A 21,370-nucleotide genomic window follows, 5' to 3' on the forward strand; every position below is an offset into this window, starting at 1 on the left:
GAGCACACAGGTAGAACTCCCTACAATAGGAAAATCCACTGTGTATCTTTGTGTTGCTTTGTGTCATATACTGGCTCCGTTTCATAACATCATGCTTGATAAAATGCCCTCACCCTCCGATTGTACTATTGTACTTCTAAGTTCAAAAAAAGTGAAATGCTGACTCTGTGAAATTTTGATGAAAGAGGCTTAAAACATTGCATTGTGCTGCAGGTTCAGGAGTCGGGATCATCACACACACCGAAGTTTTTTTCAATTCACTCCAGGCCGATTATGATCAAAAACAAGGGTCATGCACAGCTTTAACCGCATGGAAGCCTAAATGGCAGCTTATTAAAAAGGTGGAATCATTAAAAAAAGGAAGTGAATGTGCTGTATATTTTTTTAAAAGAGCAGCCTAGAAAAACGTAAATCCTTTTATCCATCTAAAACAGGGAGTCTAAGATATCAGACAGACTGAGTAGCTCTGCTAATGATCATGACACCACAACCAAAAGAACTGCAAGTGAAAGCACACCATATCGAGATCTTGATTTAAAATCCAGTAGATTACTGCAATTATACATGCAATATACCAGCACTGACTCGTTTCATTATTGCTCCAATGGTAACCGAATTTACTGCGATAAAGAACAGATAATGAGTATTAGTAACGGTAAAGTGGTTGTCTTTTTTTTTCCCCAATTAACATCAATTATACTCATTTGAACACTGGATATGTAAAAATGACCGAGTGGGCAAAAACACCACAGTCATCTGTATGAACATTTAATCTCCATAACTAACTCTACAGATGAAGACAGTGGCGGCTTTTTTTTTTATTAAAAGACAGGAGGTGGAGCTGGAGGAAGCTGAGCTAAAGATGTTGAGGTTTTCGTTGGGAGTGACGACGATGGACAGGATTAGAAATGAGATTATTAGAGGGACGGTGCATGTAGGACGTTTTGGGGACAAAATGAGGGAGACACGATTGAGATGGTTAGGACATGTGCAGAGGAGGGACATGGGGTACATCGGTAGAAGAATGCTGAGGATGGAGCTGCCAGAAAGGAGGAAAAGAGGACGGTCAAGGAGGAGGTTTATGGATGTGCTGAGAGAAGACATGCAGGAGGTTGGTTTGAAAGAGGCAGATGTAGTATGGAGATGGATGATCCGTTGTGGCGACCACTAACAGAAGCAGTCGAAAGAAGAAGAACTGTATGTATGTATGTATGTATGTAAATACAATTTGGGAAGCCTCTTTGACCCTAATACAAATGTGTTGAATTCTAAAACCTGACTGTAGTTCTGTTTGAAATTCAAACAATATCAAAATATTAGGTTAATACAATGTTGGTTTTACAGTAACTGCTTGTTTACAGTGACTTGAATTGTGGACCAACAAAATACTGCATGTTCAGTAATAAGCAATAAAAAAAAATCTATTTAACATTAGAAAAAAATGTACAGAAAAGTTTTAGTTGCTTCTGGAGGTCTTTGCAACAGTCAGTAAGCCATTCCCGCACCTTGTGTAATTCCTTACATAAGGTGCCACCTTGCTTCATCCCGACAAATCCATTCTCTATGATAAAACAATGAAAGGGTCATACAGCTGAAGGTTCTTCAAAGTTTCCTGCTGTTTGGCCACGCTCCAGAGCATGGGCTAACGTACACACGCCCTGAGGAAGGGCGACAGAGGCGATGAAGTGAGAAATATGCTGGCTATGCAACACTGGATCGTCATAATCAACCACCATCCACACTAGGGCTCATGCTGTGAATCCTAAATGAGCATCTTTCCAAGCCTTTTACACAAAAGACCTTTTCATCAGACACAGGGACATGTGAAATTAATGGACGAAGGTTGGGGCATTGCAAAGGCATCTGCTTTATTACAGCAGGAATTAATGGAACCTGCAATGCAAGTTACACGCATGAGAAAAAAGATTATTCCACAGAGGGTTCAATAACGAAGCAGAGGGAGAGTAGAAGATTAATTTAATAGCATGAAATCTACAGGACGATGAAACCACAGGCTTCTACAAGATCACATAATGTCAACACACCCTTGAATTATATAATAATTAGTTAAACAATATTTAACGTTTATTGTGAACAAATCTAATTATTGTTTCATTGGCAAGGAAGCTGTCTTACAAGCAAAACCTTTGGACAGCTTTAACTTTAAAGATGATTTTGTCCAATCTGGATTAGAATTACAAGCACAGCTTTCTATTAAGGTTCCTGGAACTCTGGAGAAATTCTCCTCTAAGGTTGGAAATGGAAAGCTGACAGGTAGTGGTCAACAAATATAATCCTGAGGTAGTGCAAGTACCGGGGTTTACAGTTTGACCCTCGAGTTACTACCTACGCAATGTTTCCATGTTTCCTCGGGGTTCTTAGAATTCCTTCCACCTCCCAAAAAAAAAAAAAAATGCATGTAGCTAAACTTTATAGTCTATAAAAAATTGCCTCTTGGTGCAAATGAGAATATGAATGCATTGTCCCTTATGATGAAGTATCCCATTAAAGCTGTACTACTTCCGCCTCAACCAACATAATGATCAGGATCCTGTTCAGGATAAAGTGTGTTTGCATTTCATAAAAAAATGTATTTGTCCAATTTCTTGAACACAGGTGCAAGTTTTTCAGCCTGGATGTCTCATGCAATGAGAACACAAAATCATGATTTTGCTGCTTGGATACATGATTAATAGTTAAGGGTACATTATTTTCCCAATGACACCATGAGAGGATGGCGAATGGCGCATACTGTGGTCAGCCAGGCATCCAAAGAAGACAGTGAAAGACATAGTAATGATGAAAAACTGATTCATTGCTTTTATATATAAAACCAATAAATCAGTTTTTCATCATTACTATGTCTTTCACTGTCCTGCGACACGAATATGAAATCTGATTGTTTAAAGAAACAGACCCATTGCTAATACAGACTAAGGTAAAAAGGCCAGCAGGACAGACTTTGAAGGCTTTTTTGCAGATTAGATCGACATGGCAGCACACAGAGGCTGAAATCTGATTGGACAAAAAGAAAATAAACATCTAACATCCACATACACTTACTGGAAGCAATGCAGCCAAGAGAAACGCTACGAAATTAATATATTTATATATAAATAAAACAGTCTGCCTAGACACTCAAGAGTCCCCGGTTCTAGAGATAATTAATTCCTCTGAAGGACTTGACATGTACCAATAATAAAAGAAAATTCCTTTGGTGTCCTTGGAGACAACAACATCTACCTTATGGTGTGTTTATTTCAGGGCATCTTTCTTTCAGCTGAAAGTTACATAACCCTTCCCCAGGCTCTGAAAACACAAAGCATCTAGAATAAATGACGCAGAAAACCAGTGGAGAAGTTTCAAAAAGCTATAATGTAACTTTTGTGAAAAAGAGAAGTGCAGTTTTACGATTAAACACACTCCATTCTACAGCTACACATGCTGCACATGTAAACAAAGGTACTATTCAGCTATGAAGGTATGTTAGAGCAATTTGGAACATCTGTTTGCCGAGCAATTCAACTATGTGCCCTTCATGAGGGTCAGGGGGGCTGTAAAACAGGGAACAACTGTATTGTCCTGTCAATTTGCTGACACAGCAGTTTCTTCTTTCTACCTTATATCTTTCCCACAGCATCGCCTGATGCGGCATTCCCCATGAAACTGCCAGTCACATGCTTCTAGTCCAATCTGATCGGAGTTTCAAGACCTCTTCAAACTTTTACCACAAAGTCATAGGCATACAATTGTACAAGACGTCTTTGAATGCCGTCACATGAAATGTTTCCTTCACTTGAACTAGTCCCTGTGCACAAAGCCAGCTCCATGAAGATATGCATTACATGGGTTGAAGTGAAAGATATTGCTTGCTATAGAGCTCTGACCTCAAAATTACTGAAGACCTTTGGGATGAACGTGAAAGCTTACTGCACCCCAGACCTCCTCATCTCACCTACATCAGTACCTGACATTAATATGCCCTTGTAGATGAAAACACAAATCTCCACAAGCCCACTGCAACATCTGGTGAAACATCTTTCTAGAAGAGTAAAGTGTATTATACCAGCAAACTGGAACTAAATGTCGAATGAGACGTTCCACACTTAGTCCACATTAAAGGCAAAGAAAAGTACATATGATAGTCAGGGATGCACAAACCTTTGTCCATTTAGTGTATTTAGTTCACACACTAGCTGATTCATTACAGAGCAAAATACAAATACTCCAACTGGGTAGACGTGAAAACAGCCAAGAATCTGAAAAATCATTTTTATATTTTCTACACATTAAAACCACATGTGGTTTCAACAGGCAGTAAAATTAGCATGGTAGCCAGAACAGAGCCTTGGGGAACTTCATAGACAAACATGAGAAATCCTTCCTAAAACCAAATTCATCACTCAGGAGTCATATGAGACTAATAGGTTCTCACATTAGTAAGCCTCACCTGAGGCACATAGAAACCTCAGATTTCAGAAAGGACTTCGTTTCCTTTAAGCAGGTGTGACTTTGAAGCTAACAAGTTGCACAGTGGGCGCCAGGGCCTCCCAGTCCAAAGAGCTGCAGTGATCCATTAGACAAAGGCAGCAGACTGGCTGACACAGGAGGCAGACAAAGAGCGAGAGAAAGAGAAGTCATCGACTGATTCACACGGTTAACTCAACAGACTTAACTACAGCAAAAGAGCGTCAGATGGAACGCATGCCAGACAAAAGCACATGTCGGATTACTACTATAATTTCTACAATAGTTTTTAAGCCTGAAACATTCCAGATAACTGATCCCTGGTCCATGTAATAATGTCAGTGGTGCAGTCTACATCGGGTGTTTAAGCGAGCCATGCATCACTCTGCAAGCTGTGGTCAATTAACTTCCTGTTTTAATTTGGGATAAAGAGTTATCATGGTCATTTATAAAGGAGCACCATCTATAGCTCACCTTTGAGGTGTGAGTGCTTGCAACAAGATCAGTGGATTTGGAATCAAGGGCTTGAGAAAAACAATAATCTTTGTGAACTGTGTATCTTGGTATCAGACAGAATTACATAAATTTTTCTACCATAAATTCATGTAATTTTATTTAAAAGCAACTGCGAACAAAACAAGTTTTCCTCCCAAAACAAGGAAAACACGCTGGGTGCTTGCAAGTCCAGGAGGCTAACAGGAGACACAATTCAGCAGTACGGTCATCTGCGAGACTGGTTAAAATAAAAAAAAGGTAAAAACCAAAATAACCAATCGAGGAAATATAGCAAACTCCCCCCAAAATGTCTTTATTCACAGCTCATGCATAATACATGAACATGGCTTAAAGCAGCTCGATTTAGTTTTATGATTGCAGGCAGTTCAGACAAAAATGCCCTAACTATTAAGTCTTTGTTTTGCTTGCCATCTCATTAAACTATGTCCTCTCTTGGCCCTACTGGCTTAATGACCCCATTGGAATGCTTTTACATTGTGATATATGCTTTCAAGCTGACCAACAATTTAGCCGACACAGCTGCTTGTGGACCAGCCAGAGAAAGGGTCTTAAGCGTTTTTTTTCTGCAGATGTGGTGTAACACTTGTTCTTTCAGACAAATATCAGTCCAGAGAGTTCACAAAATTTGTTAAAGGGTGAAAGCTGGTTTTAAAAGGATGAGAACAGTCCGGAAAACAGATCCCTAGACCGATTGAAAACATTAACTGGGGTTCACTTGACCCAAACACTGGTCTGCAGGCTCTTCGCTCTGAGAGACTGATATGTTCAGTCAACTTGCCACATTGATTCCAGTGATGTACGAAATTGCATGATTTGATGTGAAGTCCTCAATGTGAAGGCAATTATGAATCACTGAATCTGTTTACTTAACAGTATGTCTGCTTGCTATCTATTCACACTGATTTCTACACTCTTGATGAAGAGTTCCCTACAATCCATTCTTTTGTTACTTCATCTGAACAGCTTCCAGATCACAAAATGTGCCTGTATAGTATGCCATACCAATCGTACTGTAGCATCCGTTTTCAAACTGCAATCTATCAGTCAAATTAGCAAACCAGAATGTTATATAAAGTCGGTTATATAATCTCAAGCAAATATTTTGTTTTTATTAATTTAGTAGTCAAAGCCTCCGATAGTTGCCTACAGCATTCTTTGGCGAAACAGGAAAACCCTCAACCTCATGAAACTACTCCCGATTCAAATAGACTGCAGTGGCTGTATGCCAAAAAGTGCATTAATTGCAAGAGTAAAATGCAAACTTATTTAAAACACTACAGCTGCTGCTGAGACAGAATTAAATTATAAGTGGTTGTGTTAAAAGGCAGGGAACATTTCAGTAGTTTGACAGACACCTCGAAAGCATCATAAATAACAATCATTAAGCCGTTATATATTTTGCTATATACTAAAAAAGAAAAAAATTCTCCTGACTCCTGATGCCTCAAGACTGCTTTAACCTTCTAATTAAAATGATTATAAAAAATTTTTTTTGGATCTACATGATCCCTTGGCAAATAAAATCCTGAATTCAGCCTTAAACTGATCCACACCCACAGTCCAATTCCCAGTTTCATCATGCTGAGACGGTGCTATACCTGCTCTACAGGGGTTCTCTTAATGTAATGCTGACTCCATTCACTTTTTCTGCTGATCCCAATGCCAACGCACAGCATTCCATCCAACGCTGACAGCATCATCTGGTGTACATCTGAAAAAGCTACGTGCTGACGTAAAGCCCTTCTCAGGACCGAACATGAAGAATGAGTCAGCAATCACCGGTGAACACCTACAGAACATTGCAGAACACGGGAGTTGTAGTTTGAAAATGAGCAGGTAAGCAATTCTTGCCACGGCTTGTTTTTTTTCTGAATTAATATTGTTTCTTTTTGAGGCTCCTTGAATGCTCAAACTCATAGCAGACACCAGAGCACAACCCATAACCGTATCTTTGGTTACTTCAGTGTCATGTAGGATTCTATCATGTCTCTAACAGTGATGCTTTTCACTGATCAAGCCAATACTGAAAAGGAACTATAAAAACAGAAACATAATATAAAAGTGATGGCACATGTAACGTCAGAAATAAAACATTAAAATTGAAATTTGGAATGAAATATACATATGAATATTATGCAAGCCATCTACAAACCTTTCAAAAATGTATTTAAAATTTTTATATATATTTATTTTTATTTTATTTTATTTTTTTATTTTCAATATAAAATATATATTCAATATTTTCACTGTTCAAGCAATAAGCAGTAAAGCCATATGCTATTAATATCAGTGACCTGATAATACATGAAGCTGATTCTTATTTTTGTAAAAGTTTATCCAACTTGAGTTCATTAAAATTCACTTACATTCCCTCCTTTTCATTTCAATTTACATTTTTTTAAATAAATAAAAAAAAATTTGTATTTGTAACATTATTTTATATTAGAAATTATATTATAATAGAAGATTTGCATCAGTTGCTTCTCATATATGGCATGACCTGCCAAATCTAAACCCGCTTGGGTCTGTGTGCCATGGTTTGAGCGTCTTTGTTCTAAAAGCATTAAACAGTAACTAATTTAGTAACTAGTGATTGGGTCAGAGACAGGATATTATCACAGTGGCTCTTCCAGCTTTCATCTGTCATGTTGCCATTTAAGATGCTGACCTTATTGTGGTCAAAAGATGAACCTTCACATGTAAACCAGCCTTCAGAGCTGGCCAGAGCATTTATGATTCATTTATCCATTTCTAAATTGTGCATTGTGTTACACTTTGTATTTTGCTTTATAAGTCACCTAACAGGACAAAAAAGCCAAATCAGGCATTGTGTGGTACCACAATAAGGTCAGTTTATTAACTTGCAGCATGATGGATAAACTGACAGGGCCACTGTGGCATTAGCAATCTGCAGCTAGTTGCCTTTTGGGTCCACTTGAACAGAATCAAGCATAGTTCATTTTAAAAGCCGACATGCGAAAACACCCTGAGGTCATTTGTTTGTGGGGAAAAATGCTGAGTCATATGGAGATCACTGAAATGGACAGAGTATAAAAACGTCCTTAGAGAAATTGAGACCGAAGAAAGATGCTATTGATTTCTGAGATTTTCCACAGAAAGCATATTCTGAAAGCAATTTCTCTTCAATGGAAAGGATTCTTGGACTATATACAACTTTTGTAGCAAAAGCCTGGTTTTTTTTTTCGCCTCCACTTCCACATGAGATCCTGCTTGACCAAGCATTACAGAACCTACACTGTCTTCCTGCTAATCCAGAGGAGTCAAGTCAAGTCAAGTTTATTTCTATAGCGCTTTTCACAACAGACATTGCCTCAAAGCAGCTTTACAGAAATCAACAGTGAAGGTGAACGGTGTGCATTTATCCCTGATGAGCAGCCATGGCGACTGTGGCAAGGAAAAACTCCCTTAGATGTTATGAGGAAAAACCTTGAGAGGAACCAGACTCAAAAGGGGAACCCATCCTCATTTGGGTGACATCAAGAGTTTGATTATAAATCTTTCAACAATACAGAACAGAGTGAGAACCAACATGAGCACTGGAGTATAAGATTATGACTAAATGTTCTTTCAACAGTCTTTGGTATAAAAGTAGGAGCTACTGAGCTCAACATTTGTGATCATCACAGATCCAGCATCAGCTTCTCCATGCCAGAGCCTTTAAACACTCCAGGAGGTCCAATGTCAAACTCCACACATGCAGTGGGATCCAATTGGCACTGGTACGTCTCTAGATGGTTCAGGATGTTTGCGAGTTTGGCATCTACTTCTTTAAAGTCCATAATCTTAATGAGGTGGGACGTTATTGAGTGTATTGAGGGTGTGTGTGGGTGCTGAGCACTGCAAGGTCACACGATTTCTTTTTACAACCCTTAATCCCTAGATAGAGCAAAACCTTCTGACCTACAAGCCCGAAGTGCTCATCTCCAAGACTCATGGATTAAAAATAATGATTTGCTGTTTATGGATATACACTGGATATGAGGGGGAAAAAAAAATCTCCTAACAGAAAATACCATAAGGTTTTCACAGGTTTTTCATCTGTTTAAGTGGAGCTCCAGTATACTGCTGCTAAGTGCGTTAATACGAGCCTGCGATTTGCCTTGCAAACGAGAAAAACACATTCTGACTAATCAGATTTGAGAGATTGACAGCGCTGTGGTTAATAAAAAAAATATGTTAAGCTAACGCATTTCATTGGTCAAAGCACAGGTTTGCCCTTAGGAACTCATTAACTTGTGATAAACACGGAAAAACAGGCTATGCTAATGAAGTCCGTTGTGTTACTGTTGTGCTATTTTTCACCACCTTAACAATCAGGCTATAATGTTCCATTCTGAATGCAAACCTAGCAAAGAAGGAAAAACCAAGTAATAGAATTTGAAGCACCTTCTAAAAACGGTATGACCGAGTCTCTGATGGTGAAATTCCCAGCTGTGACCACAATTAGCTAGTTTATTCGCACATACTGGGCCTGCATACTTTGCTAATGTTAGTTATTGGCAAAGCATTTGCCGAATAAGAATACCTAGACAGGTTTTGCAAATGTGCAATTAAACCTTTCACTGAAAATATAGCAATTTTAGTCAAGGTTCAAATACAACCAATAACAAAGGCAGGTTCATCCATCAGGCTAATTCAGAAATGAGCTATATTTTGACAGACTTGATTACTGTGGAAAAAAAATCAGTGGCAAGGCAGAGTAAGATTAAAATACTGAAATACATTTGTGGCTGTGGAATATTTTGTGAACTTGTTTACTAGCAGTTAGCTAGCAAAGCTTATTGAACCAAAAACTGGCCACCTGACTAACAACTATAGGTCAGGAAGAAAAGTGTTCACATATTTTCAAAATTAAATTCCACTCTCTAGATTTTTGGTCAGATTAGTGAACCAATGATTTGTTTGAACGCTGGTTTTCAACAACAGCTTTATTTATTAAGATGGGTGGACAGAGAAATTTGTTCTCCGTTTTAAGTTCAAAACAGAAGGTTCCATCTGTTCAGCGTATATGGCAGTAATACCAAATGGAGCTGTTTTGAACTTAAAACGGAGAACAAATTTCTCTAACCCTTTCTCTTACCCTAACCAAATCTTGCCTTATGACCCTCTGATAATCTACATTATACATTAGTGTTGGAATTCCATCGCAAAGCACTGAAACTAATCCCTTTGCATTCCTTCATGGTCACTCGCTCCCTCCAGTGCCCCAGGCAGCAAGATGTTCTCGCAAACTAATCTTATTCACAGGGATAATCTCAGTCACCTGACTAAAGAAAAATAAAGACATTTAAATTACACAATAGATGCAACAGAGCCACGATGAAGTGAACGTGAATTGCAACTGGAAGCTGTTTGTTAGAGACTTAATCCTTAGTTATCAGCTCTTTTTTTCCTTGCCACAGTCGCCACGGCTGCTCATCAGGGACAAATGCACACCATTCACCTTAACTGTTGATTTGTGTAAAGCTGCTTTGAGACAAAGTCTGTTGTGAAAAGCGCTATACAAATAAACTTGACTTGACTCGACTTGACTTGACTCTTAAAACCATTTTGTCACATGCCGGCTGGATGTGGAGAAAAATGACAGAACAAAAAGGACAGCTGCTTCCTTTTCACTAAAACCAAAAACGCGGAGAATTGCCGTAACTCAGCAGAAGCTGTCAATATTTTTTTACTTGTCAAAGCTGTAACAAAAAAACAGTTAGTAGTAAAGCTGAATCAGGAAAAATGTGTTGTACAAGGCAGTAAATACACCATGAAGAGTGATCACATAACATTCGCTTTCCGTTTTCTGAACCACATCTTAGAATAAAGAAATGCTTCAATTTCCAGTGCTGTAAATGCAATAGCTACATGCATTCTAGCTAATAAGTACACTATTAGCTAAATCAAATAACTAGTGCCTAAATCGATCATATCTGACTTTACTAATCTTTTAATATTTTGCAATAAATAATATATAAATAAAAGTTTTTTAAGTTTTAAGTTCATGCTATGCTTAGACGCTGCTCTTAAGACATTTAGTCATTATTTTGGCATTTTCTAATGTTAGATTTGCCTTTTATAGAGTTTTGTAGGTTTTTACCAATTTTTAATTAGTTGCTCTTAGGCTTATTGGCAATCATCAGCAAATATATGTTTATTTATATAAATTCCATTTGCATAAAATAAAAGTAATTAAATAAAAAAAGTAAAACGTGCATTTCATTCTTGCAAGCGTGCCTCATTCAAGCGAAGGTTTTTCCTCGCTTCTAAAAGCTACACATTTTCATTTTCTAAGGTCAGCATGTGATCACATGCACAACACTGCTCGGGCTACGCAACATTGTTACATTTTTGCTTCTTCTCAATAATGTTGTGTAAATTATAGTTCTATAAAGTCGAAGCAAGTCTTTCTAGATAAGGGGGTCTGCCAATAACAATAAATGTGACACTGTTTGACAGTTGTATTAACAACTGATATAGAGCAAAAAAAATAAAAAATCAGCTGCTATATCTCATTCTATGCATACAATATCGCATTTACGCAGTCCTTTTTCTGAAAAATTTTACATACATGGTCCTGTTGGGTGCAAAATTTTTACATCTTCAATGGTTTTTCACTGAAAGAATCGACACTACCTCTCTGTAACTACACTACACACGGCACAACTGATGCACAGGCCCACTATTGCGTCGAACACGTTTTACCACTGTACTTATGAATTATACATACCACAAATTCTCTTCACAAACACTATACGGACAAATGTTTGTGGACACCTGATTGTTTGCTCTTTTTGAACGTCTTATTTCACATTTACTTTTCTACTAGTTCTTGGCCCTGTATTATATATTTTTTTTCTGTTTCTGTGACTGTTGTTTTATGTTGTTGTATGTAGCACCTGGGTTCTGGAGGAACATTGTTTCATTTCACTATGTACTGCATCAGCTATATATGGTTGAAATGACAATAAAAGCTTCTTGACTTGACTTCACTCCCCATTTGCTTTTATAATAACTTTCACTCTTCTGGGAAGATGTTCCACTAGATTTTGGAGTGTGTGTGGATATTTGAGCTCATTCACCCACAAGGATGTTAGTAAAGTCAAGTTCTGATGTAGGGTGAGGAGGCCTGGAGTGCAGTCAATCCAACCTATGTAAACCATACCTTCATCAAGCTGGCTTTGTGCACAGGGGTATTGTCATATGCGTCATTGTCATTGGAACATTAAATGCTATTGCATCCAAAGACATCCTATACAGATGTGTGCCTCCAGAAGCACATATGGCTGATAACAGCAGGTGTCCCAATACTTTTGTCCGTGTAGTGCAAGTCTTAAACCTGTAATCCAGCTTCATACAGATAATCTGAACAGAAATCTTAATCTATAAATAACTTGGAGAGCTGCTATATGTACATTTGTTTCCTTTTTCGTATACTGCGAGTTGTGTGTGCATTTTTAATGTCTCTCCCTGGTACTCTTGTGTTTTTGTGGCTGTTATGATTTCAAATCTCCCTTTGGGGATTAATACAGTACTCTATTGTATACCTGCTTCTTAAGTTTACTTAAATGAGGCCCAACATTATGTAAATAGTCATATAACAATGTATTCTTGTCACTTGCCCAGTAATGAATCAACTACTTCATAAAACTTTCTATTAATTATGTTATTATCATTTGTATTACTGCATCATTTCAGCAAATGCAAGCGTTTTCTATTCAGGTCATCAGAAGCCTGTTGCCTGTTGGATCTGGACATCGAGCAAATTATCCGCATGGCATATCAGGAATCTGTCCTATATATAATATTACAGATACAGTACTGCATTATCCATCTGCTTTACTCTTCCTGATATATCAGGAACAGTCTGGGTGACAACCGAATGCTCCGCATGCCTTCGCCATGATCACGAACTCAGGATAAGTGACAGACGAGCCCTATGCCAGGACTGGTGCAATCTTTCTAAACGTGCCATATGTACACACTGGGTGAATCATATTTATCTTAACACATGCTGCAAGGTTTCAGTGGCTGACGAATAGCAATAGCAAGGCCTGGGAGATGGATTTTTTTCCCATACAGTTATATAAATTAGCTTTTTAATGGTGAATGGGGACAAAACAACTCCCAAACTGGGAATGAACACATTTATACAAAATAATATCTAAATAAAAAAAAAATATCACCTTTTTTTTTGGTCACGTTTGTCAAAAGAAAAAGAAATCAAGCTGGAACAATGCACACACAATGCAAAGTGTACATGCCAAAGCACTTGTCTGGCTGTCAGGACTGGAAACTGGAAAGCAGGATTTTGTCTAATTAAAGCACAAACATTTATCGAAGGAATTCCAGCAGTGCAGTTGACAGTGCAATGTCAAGATTTCACAGAAACTTTTCACATCTCTTCCCAATAGTTGTCAGCTTGGCCACTGGTGTGCAGCATGAGCTGTTTTTCGAGCTCCTTGTACACCTTTTACATTCAGAGCTCTTTCACAGCATGCACTCAATTAAAGAGAGCCAATGCTGCTATTAAAGTAGACCCTTTTAGTGACTTTTTGAAAAATGTTTATAGCCACAAATCAAGCAAAATGTTAAGCAGACACTGGCAATTGTTCTGAGCTTGATATGGCTCTCAAAATCAGATCACAGCTGCTGTTATATGAGCTAAGAGAACTGTAATGACTAACTTGAGTGACTCTTGACAACAACAATCACTGTTTTGAACGGCTCCTAATGACTGACTGACGGTCAGCATTGCTCTGAAAAACCCAAAGACCAATCGCTGATCATCATTGTTCCTAAAGACCAATCACCAGTCACTATTGTTCACAATGACCAGTTCAATACGACTGTTTTGCAATCCTGTTAAAAATTACCCATGCCAAAATATATAAACAGTAAATCTATGGTGACATGACCAAAGATGACTTTATAAAACAATATTGTATTGTTTTGTATTCTAATTAAACTTCTATTTGTATTCTTTCATATTCTATTCTGAAAGTCTTTTAAAATGGTGAGAAATATCAATGAATATGTCTAGGAATGAATAAATAAAAAGTGAAATAAATAAAAAATGCAGAGTTGAGTCTTCTTTCGATTCATGGTTATAGGTTATCCACTATATCAACAACTTTAAGCTCTTCCCAAATATTCCACTTTGAGATGTGACTTGTGTCTTGGTAGTGGTACAGGGCAGGAATTCTTGCCTACAGCAAAAGAGGACTCTGAGTGATTTAATAGCAACTCTAGCACGAAGAACGAGAATTAAATTCCAAAAACCACAAAATACTGAACAGAAACCCGACGCAGCCGAGGGCAAGGCCTCATCTCAGGTGTGTTTACTTTTCCACCTTCGAAAAAACTAACCAGTGATTTCATAACAAGCGAGCACTCTTCTCTCGCCAGCTCCAAATGATGTCATTCACTCAGGTTTTTCTGCTTGCCTCCCATCATCCCACCCTGTCATACAAGAACCAGAGTCTATGATGAACAATGCTTGTCTTTCAGTCTGTAATAAACGGAGCCATGGAAGGTCCAAAAAATGTCACTAGACACAAACCCGACCTTTCTATGATAAAGGTAGCGATTGTTCTTAAGCAGTATTTTTAATTTCATTTATTTATTTTTGGATAGATACGTTTTCTTTCAGACAGAAAAAACTATTACGGGTCTAAGATTTGGTGAACTAAAAAGCACAGTTTGTTCAAGTCGGTGGCATGTTTGCTTGGATGAAGATCCTGACCAATCTTTCAAGTGTTCTCTGTTTTGCAGTGTACCAAACCAAGATGGGCTCATCAGGACGTTTTGCTAATCAAATTACTTCCATCAGCATCTTTAAATTAGCCGAGGCATTTACAAAACCCTGGTGCTCTCCTAATATTCTCCACTCAGTCGCAGAACCATCGTTTTTAAAAAGGATGTCGAAAACCTAAAGAAGAGCGAATCGATCAATTTTGATGGCCTGCAGCGATCCTGTGTTGGAGCTGAATTGCTGAATAAGCTCTAGCAATTTGCTCAAATTGACATGCATTAGCCATAATACTTTCGGACAGGCAGTAATGAGGATTAATGTCGTAACACGTGTTCAGGTCTCGTTTTGAACACGACCTGACGTGACTGTCGGGACAAATTCGGCCTCTGGGACACCACTTAGGTGTAACAATCCTTTTGCATTGTTGGAAAGATTTCGTTCGTGACCATATTTTTTTTTCTTTAAATATCCTGATTAGAACACGAGAAAAAGTCCATTACGTATAATTAGAATGAACGATATTTCTAATGATAAATTGACATTTCTAAGAGACATGGAGAGAGTTCACGTCAAATGGTTCGGCCTGTAAATCCTGTCTGACATTTACTGTCCGGTCAGAGCACAGCAAGGACGCTGCAGCGTGCTTAAACAGGGAGGAGGGAGAGGGTGGGGGGTGTTGCAAGAGGCATAAAGAGCCCTACAGCCATTGAGTGCTGACTAATGTGTGTAACTGTAGCCTGGTTCAGTTGTGGGATATAAAAAGACAGCGGAAGCCCACGGCACTGGAACAGTGGCACCTAGAACATGACTGAGGAGCGGCAGATGCACTGGCAGCTCTGGAAATGCGATCGCCACGAGGGACTGGAAGAATCCGGCATATAAACATTAAAACAAACTCAGGAGCAGCCAGATGTGTCCCAAACAGTGTCTATGTGTCTGCGGAAGTGTGAATAGGACACAAAGCTCTTTCGAAAACATTATGAAATTGCTGGGAGGAAGTGTAGGATAGGAACAATAGGAAATAAAAACAATACAGAGGGTACAACAGGGACTTAGAGTTGGCAGAAGTCTACCTTAAGCCTCTAACAGAAAACACACACACAGCAGACATCCAGCAGCTGGTACTTTTCTAAATTTAAATAGATGCAGCATGTTCTCTCAGTGTATTTACTGAACAGCCTGCTACTGTGTATTCTTAAGCACTTTAAAGCTCCGGCTACATTATCTATTCATATAATCCACAAATCCCTCCATCCATCCATTTACCAAAATTATCCAGCCATATTAGGCTCCACCTACCCATATCACCCAAAGCCACAAAATGCATTAAACTATCTGAATTCCATTAATATATCCACCTTTACATCCATCCACATCATCCATGCATCCAAAAGGTCTGTGCGCACTGTCCTTCAATCCATCCATAACCAGCCATTTATCATAATCATCTAGTTTTCCATCATTCATCATCAAACACCAACATTCTGAACAAGTGATCTATTACTCAAGCATTCATTTATATTACAGTCATCCATACATATTATCCTCCGTCTAGCCAAAGCGGCAAAACCCACAAACTCTATCCTCCTGTCTACATAATTTAAAAAGTTGCTTGATACTTGTCACGTGTACATTAGAGCACGGTAAAATTATGTCCTCCTCCTCCGATGTTAGGACGCTGGAGTCAGAGCACAGGGTCAGCCATTACACAGCAGCCCTGGAGCACAGTGGGTTAAGGGCCTTCCTCAGGGGCCACAAGAGTGGCAGCGGCACCGTGGCTTAAACGCCTCACCTTTTAGCCATCCGTCTATCCATCTTTAACAGCTATATTTTGCTCATCGCTGGCATATTATCTACATCTTCATCCAGGTATTCATGCATCCATTCATCTATCTAACCCAGGGACATTATTTTCTATCTCCACCATCATTACATCTTAAATTCACCTGTCTATCACCACCCATTTACAACATTTATGTAGAACATCCAATTCTTCCACACATCGAAGGTTTCAATCCACCAATCCATCCATCTTATTTTTCCATACATCCTCTCTATATCACTATCAAATATCCATTACTCAACAAATACACTAGAGAGCTTGCACTCTTATAATGAACTTCCCTTCACTGCCTTCTTCTCAAACCACTGACCACAAAACAAAAAACACCCCGAACACCTCATTACTGGAAAGAACACAACACGGGAAAGCTTCACATCTCAACCCTGAGGTCAAGAGTATCCACAATGCACCGCTGATTCACTTCTCAGTGCCGTGCTTCAGGAACGAGCAATCACAAAGCCAAGTGGAGTGCATCCTTCATCCTCGCTGTTAAATCAGCCACCTGACCGCTTACTCTCAGAGGGCATGACTGATACAAGTCAGCTAAAGTAGTCTTGATTGGACTATCAGTAGGATCATCGGGGAAGAAATGATTCGATGTGTAAATTGGTCAGAGTAAACAGTGTGTGTGTGGAATACAGTTACACAAAAGAGATGAGATTCACTGCAGTATGTTTGGGGTTTTTCCTTTTAAAAAAAAAAAAAAAAAAAAAAAAAAAAGCAAAAACAATAATAATCCCATGAACAGTAACAGTAAACAGAGAAGGCTGTGGATCATGGGCAAGAGGGAAAGCGAGTAAGTAAAGCAAGTGTGTGTGTGCATGCGAGTTAAAAATATTAATTGAAATAAACAACAGCAGCTGCAAACAGAACTCATTGTGTGTGTGTGTGTGTGTGTGTGTGTGTGTGTGTGTGTGTGTAGCCCAGGCACGAACATTGGGACTAATCAAACGGTCTCTCTGGAGGCCCCACACACGCACGCATGCATGCATACACTCCTAGCATGGATATTCACTCCCTGTTTTTCTTCCCCTCAGGTCTTCAAGAAACGAAAACAGAGTTTGAATTAATAGGTCGAGTGGACAAATCACAAATCACGTTTTCTACATCTACACACAAAAGGGTTCCCTTTTCTTCTGAAGGAAATGTAAGAGGGGGAAAAAACAAGAAAACACAAAACAGTGGATCTTTATCCTTTGTATTATAAAGGATTATAAATGTAGATGAAAACTAAATTAATTGTAAAAAAAAAAAAAAAAGATCTAAAATCGTTTAGCTGAAAATAAAGTTACCTCAAGCATAAAAAATGGCCTTGAAATGTTTGGAAATTTTACACAATCTGACGGCTGGAGGACAAAATTTTAATAAATAAACATACAAATGAATAAAAAAAATTATTTCTGATACACGCCAAAAAAACTGATTAATCTTCACAAGCTGTAACTTTTCCTCATTTATAGTTAGAACTCATTCTCCTCAGCAATTCACTGGTTTTAATGCATTCAAATTTCAATAGCTTATGAAGGGACTCAGATCGTGGATGTTTCACATCAGCACAGACATCATATCATCAGGGTCCCCACGTGCATCGATGAGACCATTGAAGACTAGGAACAGTCCACATGAGCTGCTTTTCTGGAGATGCTCTGACCCAGTCGTCCAGCCGTCACAATTTGGCCTGTCAAACTCACTCAAATCCTTAATTTGCCCATTTTTTCTGTTTCTAACACGTCAACTTTGAGGACACAATGTTCACTTGCTGCCTAATAAATCCCACCTACTAACAGGTGCCATAAATCAGTGTTATTTACTTCACCGTTCACACTGTTATAATGTCAATCTTATGCTTATACAGTATGGTACTGTAATTTGCTATTTTGCTCAATTATGTACTGTAATTTGGGTAGAGTGGGCCATGTCTCCATTATTTTTAAGTTACGATCGGGTCAACGGAAAGCATCTCCATTGTAAGTCGGGGACTCCCGTTATTTAGGAATTACCTATTTAGGAAAAAACATTATTATTAAATAATTAATTGGGTTTTTTTCCCCCCTCTTACATAGTGTATATGTGTATGTAGTGATGATCTACTAAAACTCAGAATCACACAGCTGAGTACTGGATCTGATCTACCACACTGCCACAGTGTCATTTACAAACTATGCTGACATCTGAAAGGTCACATCGAACCAAAGGGCCTGTCAAATCATTCAGCATTTATCTTGTCAACGTGTATCCAACATTTCTTTTCCAAGAACACACTGAAAATTCAATGGTCTACTTTTTCTTTTTTATGCAGTCAGAAGCAATGAGTCATCCATGCTGATGGTAACCTGCCTTCAGTTGCTTCAGCATTCTCCTACAAAAACACTCCAATCAAGCCCAGAGCACCTCGAAGGCGTTTCTGCTGTGACCTTGGTGCCTGCGAGAGTACTGATTCCTGCTGATCAAACAAGCATCATTAACGGCTTGCTGGTCATTCTGTCACCTTGGGCAAATCTGCAGACCATGTCCGTCAAGAAAGAAATGGTGCATTGCAGCTAAACAAACATTGATAATCAAGTATTTGCATTCGTTTTTTTTTTTTTGTACAGTGATACACCCATGCAGAGAACAGCAAAACCATCTTACCAAGGTACAGTGAGGCATTCTCCTTCTTCACGTTGTCATCCAGGTAGGTCGGGCCAAGAGTGTAGATCGGCGTGGAACCCATTCCCACCAGAATCTGGGCGCAGATGAAAAGTGCTACGTAGACGGAATGTCCTTTGCCCTCCTGGTCCCGCGGGCACGACGCAACACCCAAACCTTCTCTGCTGCCGTTACCGTTTAAGCAGAGGCCCTCGTTTCCGGTGGACGAGTTCACTTCCTGGATCTGGTATGGTGGCGAGATGAAGTGCGGAAGGGAGAACAAAGCTGCCCCTACGGCTATGAAGACCCCACCGACTGCCAACCATCGCGGTCTTTGCCCCCGACCCCCGAAGTAGCTTATAAAGACCACGACAAGCAAGCTTCCGATATCGAAGCAGCTCACCAGCAGTCCTGACTCCGAGCTCCTCAGGCTGTATCGCTTCTCAATGGTGGTGATCACACTGCTCAGGTAACCTGACACCATCAGCGACTGGATGAACGTCAGGTAGCACATACAGAACAGAAAACACCTCGAGTCAGCCAGAATCACCCTGACATACTTCCTCACAGGGAATCCCAATATCCTTGCTAAAGAGAAGCCTACTTTTTTGCTCCCAGCCCTGCTGCCATCGGGTCTCGTACAGCCGCTTAGACCTACCATGCTAGACATGCTGGAGGGCGAGAAGTCGGTTTGGCTCGGAGAGTCCAGCTGGCTAGACTCACTTTTTCCCTGAAGCCCACTAAATACTAATTGATCTGTATGGATTGATGTTAACGTAGACGGAAGCTTCGGTTCAAAAGCCTTGTCAGCCACTGTACCACCTCCGTTGAGGACTGGTAAACTTTTCGATTTGTAGTAACTCCCCGAGTCGCCATATTGGCCTTGGAAATCGGTGGCTTCCAGAGACTCGGACACGTCACTCCCGGTCTCATCATTATCGGATGATGTCATTTTTAAAAGGAACGAACAGATGGAAAAAAATCAAAGAGGTAAATCAGGATGGGAAGCCTAGAACATGTGAACAAAGCATCGATCTACAGCTTTAACAGCACAAACTGCTCAGAATCCACGAATCTTCATGCATGATCTACATGCACAAGCAAACCTCGTGTCCCTACAAGACAAACGTGGACACGATTTAAACTAATCGCCTCAGTCATTTCTAAAGTCAAGTCCAGGCAATGTTTGTTTTGGTTTTTTTTCCTCTAGTGAATTGTTTGGCTACTAATCACATACAGTATATATTTTTTCAATCATCAAGGGTTTGAAAGGGTTCCTGGAGACATTTTATAAAAAAAAAAAACAAAAAAAAAAAACTAAACAAAAAAAACGCTCCTCTTCATCAGGCCAGCTGACACCACATCCAGAGTCTCTCCAGCACGCCGGGCTTGTGTTTGTGGTGTTTCCTAAAAATCAACACAAGGAGAAAAATAAACCATGGAATTCACAAGAACTCGTTGTTGATTAACAGACAACACAAAAACAAACAAAGTGAGGAAGAAAACAGAGCTTTGGGAAGCTCCTCGGATCAACACAGAGGTCTAACAAAAGGTAGTCCGAGGAGACAAAGAAAAAGAGTCGAGCATAGAGGAGAAACCAGCGGCTCCTTCGGAACGCAACTGATGTAACCAAAAACGGATAAATGGCAACACTTTGCGTGCACGCGCATACATGTAGCGGACAAAACACCGGGGGGACACGAAGCGCAAAAAAGGTCCAAGTCACGACTTTGGGGGACACAAATGAAGCCGAGAACTACAGCGGGGACAAGCGGACAGAATGAAAGAGAAGAGAGGAGAGGAGGGGAGGGGAATAAAAGAAAAGAAACAATAAATAAATAAAGCGAGAAGAGAAGGAGAAGTGGAGGAGAAGGTAGCGGAGGTGCAGAGGTACTCACTCGGAGGTAGATCTTGTCCTCGACGCGACCACTCACTCGGCTACTCAATGTGATTGCGGATTGAAGAGGCGGTCAACATGAGGAACTCTGGGAGATGTAGTGTTTCAGGAAGAAGAAGAGGGAGGAGAAAAAAAACCCACGCACCCAAAGCATCCAAGCCGATCAAATCCTGACCAGATCCACAAAAGCATCAGGATTCTACAGAAAAACATGAAATGATTAATAAAGGTCCAGGAACCTGTACATAGGAATACATAG

At 39.5% G+C, this 21,370-nt stretch overlaps 1 protein-coding gene across 1 annotated transcript in view; it reads right to left on the minus strand.

Annotated features, from left to right (window-relative positions):
* The window catches only part of slco5a1 (solute carrier organic anion transporter family member 5A1), a 40,244-nt gene extending 18,992 nt beyond the window's left edge, over positions 1 to 21,252 (minus strand). Inside the window, exons 1-2 of the mRNA XM_083530162.1 lie at positions 21,113 to 21,252; positions 19,218 to 20,621 (exon numbers count right to left, since the gene is read on the minus strand). Coding sequence (XP_083386288.1) covers positions 19,218 to 20,166 — 949 coding nt within the window. The 5' untranslated portion in view covers positions 20,167 to 20,621; positions 21,113 to 21,252. The remainder of the gene's footprint in view (positions 1 to 19,217; positions 20,622 to 21,112) is intronic.
* Positions 21,253 to 21,370: the final 118 nt, after the last annotated feature.

This window comes from Silurus aristotelis (assembly GCF_946808225.1).
Source record: "Silurus aristotelis genome assembly, chromosome: 25".
NCBI lineage: Eukaryota > Metazoa > Chordata > Actinopteri > Siluriformes > Siluridae > Silurus > Silurus aristotelis.